Below are 15,107 nucleotides of genomic sequence, written 5' to 3'. Positions count from 1 at the left end.
ATATATATATATATATATATATATATATATATATATATATATAAAAGCTTGATTAAAGAACAACTGATGTGCAATTTGGCAGTGCCAAATTTTAAGATGCCCGCAGTGAATTTAATTGCCAACCATGTACACTGGACTGGCGCTCCACTGGCTGCGGGTACTTCTTTTCCTGTGGGTGCCTCACTACCATGTCCACAGCCTTTCCCCAAATTCCTTTGATTCAGTCCAGAACTGTTGAAATGCACACACTGGAAGCTGGCACATTATATTAACTGGAAATCTTAAACTGGCCATAGACACACAGATCCTATCGTACGATTTTCGGATTGTGTGTGGAGAGTGCCTACAGCTTTCGTCCCGCCAAAGCCCATTGCACATCGTAATCGGATTGTTCAATCAATTACCCCCGATATAGCCATGCTTGTTAATGGCATAACGGGGAAAGATCCGCTCGTTTGGTGACCAGATCTTTGCGTCTATGGCCACCTTTACTTCACTTTAGGGGGCAGATTTTTTCAAAACCGATTTGAGTTGTCGGGTCGATTAAATTTGTCCAAGCTGAGAAAATTCTCTTTTATCAATACATTACGATTGGTCAAATTTCGAGTTTATGGGAATTTTAAATAACTCGAAGAAAACATGAATTCGAAATTTGACCCTTGATAAATGAGCTACTAAGGGACAAATTTGAATCTAATTAGATTCGTGTTTTCGGTCGGTAAAATTTGACCGAGTTTGCCATATTCAATTTTTTTAATAAATGTCCCCCAATCGAATTTAGAGTAACATCGAATTCATGTGAGTTAAGAAAAACTCACATGAATTTGAAATTCGACCCTTGATAAATGTGCCTCTAATTATAAACAAACCAAATCTACAGGTTGGTTTGTTGTCCTTTTCTGTTATCCAGCATGTTAAACAGCAGAAATAGGCAGTATAATTACCAATATCCTTATTTGTTTATATTGCTTTCAATGCAGTTTTATTCTGGATGGACCTCTGCTGTAGAAATATCTTCCCAATGGTCTTGCTTTTTCTCACACATATTGGTCATGTTGTTTTTGCAGGGCATGGAGTCTGCCGCTAGCAGCTGGTACCTCCAGCTTGTCTGCTTGCTCATGGTGACCTCAGTCTATACAAGGTCACTTTATCACAAGAATGTTCACGGTCATCCGAACTCTGGGAGCCTTGGTGAAATTGACCACGAGTGCTGGGAGTCTTCATCCCGCAAACTGGTAGAAATGAAAAAGCTCCGAGTAGCAGATACAATCCTAGGCCTTTGGGACTTCATGATCTTCCTAAAGGAATCGGCCAATCCAAAGCACAATGCTCTGTTTGATGGGTTAGCCCAGGACTTTTGGGACATATATGTGGATTGTGTGCTCTCCATTTCTCATGGTATGGGCAGAAGAGAACTACACAGCCCAAATCATTTCTCAGATATACATAAACCATTAAAAGGTAATTTTATCAAAATCCTGTTATTCATTTGATATTACTATTCATAGGTTTAATATTTAAATGAAGCTTATTTAATGTGTGCTTTTTACTCACGAAATAAAACATAACGTACATGAATTCTGTACAGTAAAGAACTGTGATCTTCCTTTAGTTTTAGAAGAAAAGCTCCTTTATTTTCACAAGTAACAAATGTCAACGGTTGAGAATTCATTTAGACAAAATACGGTTACACTGAATCCCAAACTCTAGGATTGATTGAATACTGAATCCACCACAAATAATTCATAAGAATACAAAACCTCCTGACAACTTCATGATGCCTCCCTCCAATACAGAGCTCGGAGACCTGCAGCAATTTATCCAGGAAGGCAACATATTTTGTTGAAAATTCTATTTCTATTCAAGTTTCTTTTATGGTCAAAACTATTGACTAGAGAGTTATCCAAATTTGATTCGAGTTTTTCAAAAATTTTGAATTTGATATTCATCATACTCTGGCCCTTTAAGAACTCAAATTTGTCTATTCGCCACACATAACCTGCCTAATTGCTGTTTAAGTCAATGGGAGACATCCAGGGATCAATTCTGAGTTGTTTGCAACCTTCCTGACATTTTTTTAAAACTCGAATCAAATTAGATTTGAGTTTTCGGGTTGAGTTGCACCCGAGTTTAAAAAAATTCTAATTTAATAATACATTTCGATTTGGTCGAATTTAGAGTTCATGGGAGTTTATGGGAGTTTTAAAAAAAAAAAACTCTTGATAAATCTGCCCCTAAGTACATGTTTTTTTGTCGGGATGTCCCATCTGTGGTCCATCAAATATGTCCAAAATGTGGCTCTCTAGCTGTTGTTAACCTATATCTCCAGATGTATAAAATGTAAGGTAGGGCTGATCTAAGACATCATGCCACCTTCCAGGACTACACGTGCCCCATCATGCATCTCCCAGAGTTGCTTTTTTTCTTTCTATATCATATAATAAAATTCCGTAAACATTCCCAATTTAAGAATGGAGATATTTGGGCCATGATCTGCATGCACTAATTTACCCAGTCTACCACTTCCATTTTGGTAGGCTCCTTTTCAACAAGGACAGTCCATCACAAAACAGTCGGAGGGTCAATGTGTGGACATAATGGTCTTATTGCCTCACATCTATAAATCCTCCTATAAGTAATTTGGCCTGGGCAGGTTGCAAACCCTGATAGATTGGCCCATTTGGTATTGTAGAGCAGTGCAGCTCTACTCTGGTGGAGTCTGAGTTACATAGGACAAGTAAGTCCTTCAACCTTCTTGAACTACAGCTCCCAGAAACGTCAGTGTTTCTAGTTCATGGATAGGTAGCCTTCAGTGCTTGGAATGTTGGGGAGTTATGATTCTCAGAATTTCTATGTTAACCTTGTAGCCAAAGGCATACTGTGAACTGCAACATCGGGTGTGCTAGAGTTTGCTTTCCCTTTGCCTAGTTTTACACCATTATATGAATGTTTTTGGAAACAACCTGCCCCTAAAGATATTACATATTTTTTTGGTATAAAAGTTAGGCACACTAGGTGCAAGAACTAGGATTGGACCCATAGGGGCAGATTTACTAAATGGTGAAGTGACTAACGCTGGCGAAGACTCGCCAGCGTTACCGTTTTCGGGGACTTTGCCGGTTTACCAATGGGTGCAGGCGTCACATATCTTGTGAAGGAGATAGATGCTAGCGGGGATTTGCACTCTATTGCAAATTTTTGCTCTGGCGAAGTGTTGCGATGGCTGCGAAGCCGTAGCTGGCAAATTTTCCCCGCTTAGTAAATTTACTCCATGGATGATCTTCTTCATCCCCTTAGATCATAACAATGTTATAGATATATGAAACTTATAGTTTTGCAGATAGCAAGTCTGTAAATAACTACAGTATGCACCCTCAGATCTCACCTTAACCGTCCTCAGTATAGGTACCCCCATAAATGTCATGCACCCCAGTGGGAGGTGCCAACGTCTCAGACTACTGGTTTATAGTTTTCCTTGATCGAATTAAAACAGATAAGGGAAAAAAGAGCCACGCTGGTAATTCACCTTGGGATTGCATTGAAGAGGTTTATTTGTTCAGTTTATTTAGTAATGTGCCTCAATTCCAAGAAAACCTTTTAGTTTGAAAACAAAAATGTTGCGTCAGTGCAAAAGTCCCATTGTCTTAATTTAGTTACAGATGAAACAAACCTATTTATTATACTGCGTTATTAAGGAATCCAGGGTCTGAAATGTATAAACTGTTACAGTCATGGAATTCTTCTTACATATTGCATCTGGAAATCTCAGCTCAATAAAAAGAAGTGATTTAACCAAATAATAAGCCGCATGACGAATTGTACTCCTCTGCTTTACAGAGTATGCACCTCATCAATATGTTATCTATTTGTATATCTGTATGAAAGATTAAAAGTATATTTTGTATTCAAGAGAAAGAGCAATTCTGTGATTTTCTTTGCATCTTAACAAATGATGAAATTTATGTCATATCACTTTTGTTGTGACGTTTGTTTAAGAATAAACATAACTCACTTGTATATATTATTTCTCATGAAATTACCCAGGTTGGCTGAATTGCAAAGCATATTTTTAAATGTTGCTTAAGAATTGTACTTCTTAGCGCTCATTAGCCATTGCTATGAGCGCAAGTGCAAAGTATTAAGGGGCACAAAATTGCTCCTCTTAAAGCTTATGTTTGCATTTCTTAAATAACACCCAGGCTTCCATCACTTATTCTGAAAGGAGTGCTAGTGAACACAGGTTGTGTTACACGCAATGTTAGCCGTACCCTTTAGGAGAGCAAAAGGGGGCAATTACAGTACCCCGGGACACAAGTGCTAGAGCTCCCTTTGTGCTCACTGAAGAACCACTTGCACCCCTTGTTATGCTGTGCTCTACTTTTCACACCGGATTGAAAATCCAGAATAGGGAGAATTTGTCCTTACATCTTGGGACAGGACAGGGCCCCTGTGGGGGCTTCACCTTCTGACACTCCCAAACTTGTGTAGGGACCCATAGGGTTATTGTGCCCCTATGGATTTAAATCCCAACACTTCCAGATCTCCCTAGTTGCTGGGCAGATTCCCATGTATCTAGTATAATTTACATGTCCCAGTTATTGGCCAAGAGGTGTTGTGACCACTTCCTGACACACTTTGGTATAGTGAGTGAGAAGGGGCGGACTTTCCTCTTTGGCTTGTGGTTGCTGATCCAGCTGGGTGTTTCCAGGGAGCCTGGGTACAACAAGGCCCAGTAAAGCCTGAGGGACCTGAACCTTCAGTATGGAAGTCGGGGAGCAGGGACCCCGTGAATGAGGCTAGTAAGTGGCAGGGATATAATTGTTATAGACTCTCTAGGAGAGTAAGACAGTGAGAGAAGATATAAAGAGCAGCTTTGTGCTCCATCAAGGAGGTGTAGCAGGGAGTAGCTTCCCAGGCTGTAAGATTTGCCTTCATCGAAGTGACCACAGTGGATAGTGTGTTAGGCTTTAGGTTCTCCTCCCTGACCACTCCACTGGGTGAGATCCAGACCAGACCAGGAATTTCTGCCTGGAGGTGCTGTACTGCCTTGACTACATCCTCAGGGAATTCATATACATTTGGCTTTGATGTACTGTCCTAGCCTGTGAATATATTGTGCAATTGCTTGTATGCACTGTAAGTAACCCTGTGGATCATTTGTCTCTGACAAATAAAATTATCTGTTCTGTTTCATTTGCAAGAAACTCTTGGTGCCCTCTTTTTTATTCACTTTTTACACAGTAGCATGTGCAATTTGTAGTTGCACTACACCACGTTTCCGTTTCTTCCACTTTGCGAAGGCCCAGAGTAGTCAAATGTAACCATGCTCTAATATACTAGCTGGTTGTTAACCCCGTTGGCCTGTATAGCCTAAAATCGTTTTACAATTGCAATCTGAATGATACACAAGTTAGGGGATGGTGGACATCTACTTGCCTCCCAACCCATCCTTCTTGAATGGAGTGCTGCGTAACAGAGGCAGTGCTCAAGATGCGTGCTGCACGTTTCTGTGTTCTGAAAAGGAGCCTTAGGCTACACTTACACTATACAGTGTGCAATGTGCAAAAAACAGCAACAGATTGTTACCTTTTTTGGACTTTGCACACTGTGTAGTGTATTGTAATAAATTACATTCTTAGGGTGCAACACACAGGACAAGGTGTAATGTCCAAAATAAATCACAATCGCACCTTGCATCCAGGATCAGACTGGACAGGCAGGACACAGGGAAAACACCTGGGGCCTCCCCAACCCAGACCCACTCTCTGCCAAAACAATGGGCTCTCCCCCTGACCTCCCCCAGATCAGAGCAGCACAGGAGAGAGGTAACAGGTATGTGTGGGGTGATGGGAAGCGGTTTTGGGTACGGCCTGTGGAGGAGTTGATGACTCCTGAGGTGGCAACCAAGGTGGGCACAGGGCACCCTAATCCATCGTCAATTGCATCAGGCAATGACACCTCTTATTTCTAAGTGGAAAATGCTGTGCAGCCATATTACACTTTGGCATTCAAATAAACTTATGAAAAACAACATTTTCTTCAACCACATTCAACACATAAAAATCTTCAATTGTTGGAAAACAGTAAAGCAAGAGTTATGGGTTAAAACGTGCAGGTTATGAAGGTCTATGTTGTAATAATAATGATTAGCATTATATATATATATATATATATATATATATATATATATATATATATATATAAATTAGAGATACTGCCACTGGTCCATGGTCACAGCTGATAAATGACTGAACTCAGGTCAGAGTATTGTATCACAACTACCAACCTGCACCGACATTCTACACCTACTCAGTATTACAGATAGTCTCTCCCAGCTGATAGACACAGCTCAAAACATTTCATAATAGCATCTGAATGAACTGCAGGTCACCGTATTTCGGACATATACATATATAAAAATGCCATTATGAATTGCTTTGTATAATTATATTCTATATGTATGAATACAAGGATAAATAAGGAATTTTTGCTGCAATTTTACAAATCTACATATGCTATAATATTCATTTATGAACAGTGGGCAAATTTACTCCCGGGCTATTACCCATGGTAACCAATCAGATGATTGCTTTCAGTGCTCAGCCTGCAGGGGGCTGAAAAAAGCTAAACACTGATTGGTTGCTATGGGTTACTGCGCAAGTGCAAATTTGCCTGTGGTTTTTAAATGAACCCAAGTATGTGCTTGTTACTGAGCGTGGCAATACAGCTGTAATTGCTTGGATATTTGTATGTACTGGAGTCATGTTGGGGTTATAACATTAAATAGGCAACTAGCCAAGCCTCAAATGTGGAAGTCATTATTCCTAATCCATTCTACATGCCGTTATTCCATAGAGCAACTGTTAAACATTCTCCAGAATAGGATGTGGCTGATTTTGCCCAGTTTTACCTTTAATTCCTCGTGTTTCCATAATCCTAAATTCCTGGGTCACAGTCATCCCACTTATTTTTAATTTCCAGCATTGTGATCTTGGTCACATTGATTTACATCTCCCAGAATCTCTTTTTAAAGGAATTCTTCAGTGTAAAAATAAAAACTGGGTGAATAGATAGGCTGTGCAAAATAAAAAATGTTTCTAATATAGTTAGTTAGCCAAAAATGTAATGTATAAAGGCTGCAGTGATTTGATGTATAACATGTCAGTCAGACACTACTTCCTGCTTTTCAGCTCTCTTGGTTTACACTGACTGGTTACCCTGACTACCAGGCAGTAACCAATCAGAGACTTGAGGGGGGGGGGCACATGGGTCATATCTGTTGCTTTTGAATCTGAGCTGAATGCTGAGGATCAATTACAAACTCACTGAACAGAAATGTACCATGTGGCCCCCCTTCAAGTCGCTGACTAACTCAGAGTTATAGAGCTGAAAAGCAGGAAGTTGGATTCTGGCTGTTTTATTAGACATCTGTTCACTCCAGCCTTTATATATTACATTTTTGGCTAACTAACTATATTAGATACATTTTTTATTTTGCACAGCCTATCTATTTATCCAGTTTTTATTTTCATACTGAACTGTCCCTTTAATGTGCAGACCTGCTCACCATAAGAAAAAAGCCCATTGACTTTAATGCATTTGGAAAAAAAATAAAAATAACAAAAAATGCACACTGACTTTAATGGTCGGGGCAAACGGGCAGATTCTGGGAGATTAGTCGCCAGGCGATCTTCCTTCCCCTGCCTTCTGCCGGCTAAAATGAAAATTGACTGGGGGCAGGCACACGGAACGCTTCGTTTTTGTAATTGCCTCACAAGTAAACTTCGTTGACCAGAAAACAAAGCACTCCGAGTACCTGCCCCCAGGTGATTTTCATTTTAGCCGGTGGAAGGCAGGGGAAGGCAGATCAGGGAGATTAGTCACCGCAAAGAAGAGGAGATTTGTCGGCTTTAATGCATATGGAGAAAAAAAGTTGCCATAGGAAAAAATGCCCATTGCGAGTGCCATCCTGCTGGCGATTTTTCATTCTAGCCGACGGGAAGGCAGGGGAAGGCATTTTGGGGAGATTGTCACCCCCCCAAGAAGAGGAGATTTGTCGCCATGTGACTAGTCTCCCCCAGGGGCGATCCTTGCCATTTTGCTGCCTGAGGCGGCCGTCCTTTGACGCCCCCACCCCTCCCCAAGACGCTCACCAGAAAAAACTCCACCAATTGACTCCAAATATGTTCTAGGAGGTCCCCCATAGGCTAAAACAGCAATTCGGCAGGTTTTAGTTGGTGAATGGTCGAAGTCGAATTTTTAAAGACACAGTACATTTTTTTTTCAAATTCGAATCAAATTTGGACTATTCCCTAGTCGAAGTACACAAAATATAGTTCAAAATTTGAATTTATTCATTTGAAAATTCACCTCAGCCTTTGATAAATCTGCCCCTAAGTATCTAAAATATATCAACGCCAGGTCCAATGAAGAGCATGGCAGAAATGTTTGATGGACATGAGTAGTCCTGTAGAGACAGAACTGGTTCATTGGAGTAACTGATCAATGATGGATGAGTCAGGGCCTCAACGTGGAGGAGTCCAGATCAAGGATGAAGCACTAGATACAAGAGTTCAGTTTGAGACAGCCAAGGGGTTAAGAATTATCATATTTGAGATTCAGGCAAAAGCCAGCTACCGCCAGCGAACAGCTCGAATGGGTGGGTCCCACTTCGCCGAAGCTAGGGAGGGCCCACCATCCCCGCCCCCCGAAGGGGTTTAGGGGCATTTGGACTCCCCTTTGCCGAAGCTAGGGGGAGTCCTGTCTACCCTGGGTTCTGCCGAAGCTTCCCCCAGGGCGTCATGGCCTGCGAGTCCAGCCAAAAGACCATGACCCCATCCAGGGTTCTCAAACCAGACACAAAAAAGGTGCTGGAGTGGGCGGTGCAAGGCCATTGGTTGCCTTTTACAAGGCTCTGGTTGGCAGCCAGAAAAAGAATCAAATTAATGATATTGAATTCAAATTGTAATAATGTTGACCCCTATATGGATCTCTTTCAGTACTACAGGCGATATTGCTCATGCTCTAAAATGCATCAAAGAACACAGTAGATGACAAGCGCAGTTCTTTTTCCCCTCAATCCATTGTGCATGAAATCCTAATTATTAAAGGTACATGCGTCAACATGAGCACTTTGAAGTTTTTGTTTTGTGTGCTCAGCGCCGCTCCGTCATTCCTAAATCCTGTTTCGTATTGAGCTCCCAGGGACCCTCCTGCCATGAGGGAATGTGAGAACCTTGTCTCAGGCAGCAGTGAGCGATACCAGGCGGTAGTCCCAGGGTTCCCTCAGCGTCCTGTGTCAATAGGTTTAGCTTATTAGCGACTAAACAAACTGACACACAATTCAACCTCGCACCAAACCCTGAAATGTCATCAAGGGGTAAGGGGGAAAAATAATTTATTTTTATAATGTAAATAAACTTTGCTGTAGTTCAGCAAGCAGGCGGCACTAGGTCCACCTGAGAGCCTATATAAGACAGTCCCTTGCTGGCGCACTTCCGCTTTTGGCCTGTAACATCTAGAAGCAGCATCAGACCAAAGTGGTCAGACCCTTGTGGGAGGTTAGTAACTTAAGGGCTAGCTAGTGGACAGAAATGGCAAGTAAGTTCACTTTAGGAATGAAAGTTAGAGAGGGCTAGTGTGCATGGACAGCCTGTTGTCCCAACAAGGATTAATAGTTTGGGCTAGAGCCCTGAGGTGACTGTGCACCAGGGATTTAAGCGTTCAGGTGTAGATTAGCGGAGATACTACGGAAGAAGCTTGGGTATTGTATGTGAGGTCACAGCAGAGAATCAGGGGTAAAAGCTCCTTAGCAGGAGGCCCCATTACAGCTAACGACTCTCCTGCCAGTGCTCCTACAGCACAAGGGCCCTGGAGGCAGGGGAGATCCTTGCCATTTTGCCGCCTGAGGCAGCCTTCCTTTGCTGCCCCCGCCCCTCCCCATGCACCCACCTTTTCATTGCCAGAGGGGGTCGGGGGCGGTGCAGGTCGCTAGTGCAGAGCACTCTCTGCACTAGAAGAGCCGAATTTCCGGGTTGAAAACCGGAAATTCGGCTGTTAGTTACCAGGAGCAGCATTTTTGCCGGCCCTGGTAATCCAGTGTGTCAATTTGCCTCATTGGTGGTGCGGCCCTGGTCTCCCTGAATCTGCCTGTGTGCCCTTACCCTAATACATTAGGACAAAAAAAGTCGCCATAAGAAAAAAGCCCATTGCCTTTAATGCATTTCCTCGTGAGGCAACTTCGGAAAACAAAGTGCCAAGAGTACCATCCTGCTGGCGATTTTTCATTATAGTGGGCGGGAAGGTAGGGGAAGGCAGTTTGGGAAGATTGTCGCCCCGAAGATTTTTTTTGCCAGGGCGACTAACTCCCCGAATCTGCCTGTTTGCACTTACCCTAATGCATTTGGAGAAAAAAAGTCGCCATAAGAAAAAACACCCATTGACTTTAATGCATTTGGAGCAAGAATAATTGTCGCGCATGTAAAAATTTGTCGCTCGTAAAAAAGCCAATGCGTTTTGTGAAATTTCGCTGTTTTCCCCAGTTTTGTGAATTTTTTGGGGCGAAAAATTCGCTCATGACTAGTGCTAAGCCATTTGCTGATTGTAATGTTAATTGTATGTATGTATATTTTTATTTGTAAAGCACTCCTTGAGGGCAAAGCACTGTACAACAAAACAATAAATTAGTAGTAACAAACAAGGGGTCATTGGAATAAAAAGTAACAATAAGTGCATTATTAGAATACAATTCACATAAATATAAAATATAATTACAATGCAGATTAAGTGCTCAGTGTCAAGGAAACAAAAGGCTATTGGACCCTACCCCATAGGGCTTACAGTCTAAATTAGCTGATCAAGTATCAGTACATTTTACTTTAGAGACTTTATATGGAAACAGAGCAGTTCTGGCTGTGAATGATGTGGATCTATTCATGTATCTGCCATGTTATAGCAAGTGCTCCTGCAGTTTTGCCAGTTCTTGATTATAAGAGTATAATGTATAGATAGAAAGGCCTCAGGTACATCGGATTGTGTAATGTACAGTCACAGGCTTCATTCCCAGCACTAAATGAGATTGTGCGGCTGAACTGATCCCATTGATTTACTGGGTTTAACCTTACAAAAGCTGTCACGTCTCATAATCTCTGATTTCACAAAACAAACCAATGGCACGAAAGATTCAGCCACACAGACTAGCCATGTACTGATGATAACACGTTTGTCATTCCGTTCTGCTAATTTATGTCGCTTTATTGTGTTTGTGACCTAGCGCATATGTACCCCTAATAAACAGATGAGGCCTGACGCTGGGCCTACTGGTTTCCTAGAAAAAACATAAATCACATGTGACCCTGTTGAACTCACATCTTTGTATATGTCCCACATCCCATGAGATTTAAAAATTATATATAATCACTTTTAGCTTTATGAACACAAGCAATGCCCCACACACATACTGTAATGTACATCTATATGGATTTAAAGGTGAACTTAACCCTTAATTAAAAAATCCCTAACCCCCTACCCTACATAGACCCCCCTCCCTGCACCCTCCACCCAGCCTGGTAAATTACCCTAACTCTTTACACCTTGTTGCAGATTCAGGGCATCGGAGTGTAGGGGCACCTTCGGCCTCGTGCTTTGATATGCTCATGGAACTCCTCTGCAGGGCCGTTCCTGCTATGAGGCAAGGTGAGCGTCCTGCCTCAGGTGGCAGTGAAAGGCCAGTTACAAGGGGCGGCAAAAAACGCGTCCTGTAACTTTAAGAGCCGAATTTCCATTTTTTTAAACCAGAAATTCGGCTCTGCTAGGGCAGAAAGCGCAGCGCGCGCTCATTGCACTAGCGATACCGCCCCTCTTGACCTGCTCCGACGCCAAACTTTTAAGCGCAGAACGCTTAAAAGCCCACGTATCACCCCTGCTCCTCTGTGACTAATAATATCTTATATTTTACAATAGGGGTACTTTATTCACTATATAAACTATAGTTGCGTTTCTGATGCAAGCTGCTGTGTAATCATGGGGGCAGTCATTCAAATCTGAAAAAGGAGAAAAGGTACAAGATACTCATCATAAACCAGATAATCTCTGTAGTATACAATGGGATTCTTCAGAACGTATCTGTTATCTACTGTGTATCCTGTGCTTGAATGGCTGCCCCATGGCTACACAGCAGCTTGTTTATATAAACTATAGTAGAGTTTCTGAAGTAAACACACCAGTTTTACCAGTGCAGGGCATTATTATATTATTATATTGTCTTTCCTTTAAAACACTTTCCTTTTTTTTGGTATTACTGTTCTTTTAAAGGAGAAGCAAACCCAAAAGTTAGAAAACTCCTACCCCGTACCTTACATAGACCCCCCTCCTCCCAGCCTAAGTGTTACCCTGGGAAAATGTCCCTAAGTCTTTACTTACCCCTCCGTGCAGATTTTGTCCAGCGGACTTCACGGGTGCCATCTTCTTCTTTTAGGTAATCTTCCGAATGAGAACAGAGTAGCAGCGCATGCACAGTTGGAAATTTGCTGTTTCGCGACAACTGCGCATGCGACGAAACTCACGAAAATTGCCGAAGCGCCGGTCTCATTCCGAAGCGGCTGAAGATGCCGCCCCATGAACTACGATGCCTGAATCTGCACCGAGGGGTAAGTAAAAAGTTAGGGGCATTTGCCCAGGGTGACACTTAGGCTGGGGGGGAGAGGGAGGGGGTCTATGTAGGGTAAGGGGAGTAGGGTTTTTTTAACTTTTGGGTTTGCTTCTCCTTTAAAAGAACAGTAATACCAAAAAAAAGGAAAGTGTTTTAAAGGAAAGACAATATAATAATATAATAATTCCCTGCACTGGTAAAGCTGGTGTGTTTGCTTCAGGAACACTACTATAGTTTATATAAACAAGTTGCTCCTTTAACAATTTAGTCTTATAACAGAATACGTCTTATAACGTCAAATAATGTATTGAAATGGGTTGAAAATATACACCCTCCTTTTTAAGAGTATTCATCTTTATTCTAAAAAACGATTGATTCAAATGTTCCTATTGAGTTTTTGACAATATATATATATATATATTTATATATATACAGACAATGAGAGAACATTCAATTATTGCCTAATATATTTAGGTTTTGAAGGAGCTTTCATTAAAACAGGAAATTCTTTCTCTATATCTGTTTAAAATAACAAGAGAAGAGGCATTCATACGTTTTGTTTGGGACTGTCCCAAAATGTAATTTCTTTGGAATAATTAAGATTATATATGGAAAATAAAATGGGAATATTCTTTTTACTCCCCAGTTTGCCCTGTAAAATCTCCACATTTCTATGAATAAAATGAAAGTAGGAAACATAATCCTCTATACGACATACATTTTCTACGACTGCAGAAGAAGCGGGAAGAAAATACATATTCTTGTATTGCCTACAAATAATATTCTAAAAGTGAAAAATGTGCACTTTAAAGATCTTATTCTAATGGATTCTGTTCTACTGTGGTTAATGTACCATATCACTCAAAGCAAAAAAAAGTCTTCACGTTTTGATTGCACTTTCTGAGGTCATAATGTATCGGACACCGTTACTTGATATTTATTATATTCACGTTGCTTTGTCCTAAATGTCAAGTTAGAATCTATGTAACAAAATAATCTTGAGATTATTATGGAGCCCTAACAACTGATCTGTTAGACTGTACCAGATAAAAGGTGGGTTTTACTTAAGAATCTAGTTATAATTAGGGATGCACCGAATTCAGGATTCAGTTTGCGATTCAGCCAGGATTTTGCCTTTTTCAGGAGGATTCGGACGAATCCTTGTGCCTGGCCGAACCAAATCTGAATCCTAATTTGCATATGCAAATTGGGAACAGGGCAGGAAATCACGTGACTTTTCATCACAAAACAAGGAAGGAAAGATTTTTTTTTCCACTTTTTCCTTTCCTGTCCCTAACTTGCATAAGCAAATTAGGATTCAGTTCGATATTCCCTAGTTATAATATTGTTGTCACAGGTATAGACTCCAAAAATCCCAGATTTACAGGAAGGCCATCTCCCATAGACTCCATTTTAAAGGAAAACTATACCCCCAAACAATGTAGGTCTTTATAAAAAGATATTGCTTAAAACAGCTCATATGTAAAACCCTGCTTCATGTAAATAAACCATTTTCATAATAACATACTTTTCTAGTAGTATGTGCCATTGGGTAATCCTATATAAAAAAATTGCCATATATGCAATATATATTCCAGTTTGGCAAGAGTCTTTAATATGCTACTTAATATGATGTAAACTATCTGTTGCTTAAGTGTTCATTTTGGAGGTATAGTTTTCCTTTAATCAAATAATTCTCATCCGTAATAATAAAACAGTAGCTTGTACTTGATCCAAACTAAGATATAATTAATCCTTATTGGAAGCAAAACAATTCTTTTGGGTTTATTTAGAGGGTTATTTACTAAACTCCGAATGCAAAAATCACGACAAATTTGTGATTTTTTTTTATAAAATCAGATTTTTAAAGAAGCACGAATTTTTCGGAATTTATTAAACCCCGAGGATGGGAAAAGTCTGAATCTGAAAATCCGGCATCTCAGACCTGTCGAGGTTGCATATAGTTCAATGGGAGAAGTCCCAGTGATTTTTTGTTGTGCGCTGGGTTTCGTGCAATACCCCAAAGTTTTCGGGTAAAAATTCCGAAAAAATCATGAAATTCGTATGAAAAAATCTTGAAAATCTGATTTTTCTTTTCAAAACATTTTTATTGAAAAACAATGTCATATTCTCTAACATATCTTATTTTTCTTTTTATGCAGATGGAATATAATTCTCCTGCGCAGAGGAGAGCAGTATTTTCACTTTTCAAGCACATTACAGAAAGCAAAAGAATTAGAACTGTTAGAGTCCTTGTTTTATACATAAGTCTCTCAATGTAACTATAGCAAGGATTCAAATTACATGTCAACAATAATATTGAAATTAACAAAAATAGAATAAAATTTAAACCGTCTAAACTCTTATCGTCTTTCTGTTACATATCTTAATGTCTCCTATTAAAATATGTTAGTTGGTCCAGGAATCTCCCTTATAGGTTTCAACTCAAATAAAGAAA

At 40.4% G+C, this 15,107-nt stretch overlaps 1 protein-coding gene across 1 annotated transcript; it reads left to right on the top strand.

Annotated features, from left to right (window-relative positions):
* Nucleotides 1-1,070: 1,070 nt before the first annotated feature.
* LOC121395259 (protein FAM237A-like) lies at nucleotides 1,071-1,936 on the top strand. The gene has a single exon (XM_041568296.1). It carries the CDS (start codon nucleotides 1,071-1,073, stop codon nucleotides 1,491-1,493), a length of 423 nt encoding a protein of 140 aa, XP_041424230.1. The 3' UTR covers nucleotides 1,494-1,936.
* Nucleotides 1,937-15,107: the final 13,171 nt, after the last annotated feature.

The sequence above is a fragment of the Xenopus laevis genome, chromosome 6S (assembly GCF_017654675.1).
Source record: "Xenopus laevis strain J_2021 chromosome 6S, Xenopus_laevis_v10.1, whole genome shotgun sequence".
NCBI classification, from domain to species: Eukaryota; Metazoa; Chordata; class Amphibia; order Anura; family Pipidae; genus Xenopus; species Xenopus laevis.
The sequence above is the reverse complement of the archived record's forward strand: the minus strand, read 5'-3'. Positions and strand labels throughout refer to the sequence as shown.

Bases quoted from the DNA above. Each gene is read 5' to 3' on its own strand.
- LOC121395259 (XM_041568296.1), top strand. From the start codon at position 1,071: ATGGAGTCTGCCGCTAGCAGCTGGTACCTCCAGCTTGTCTGCTTGCTC.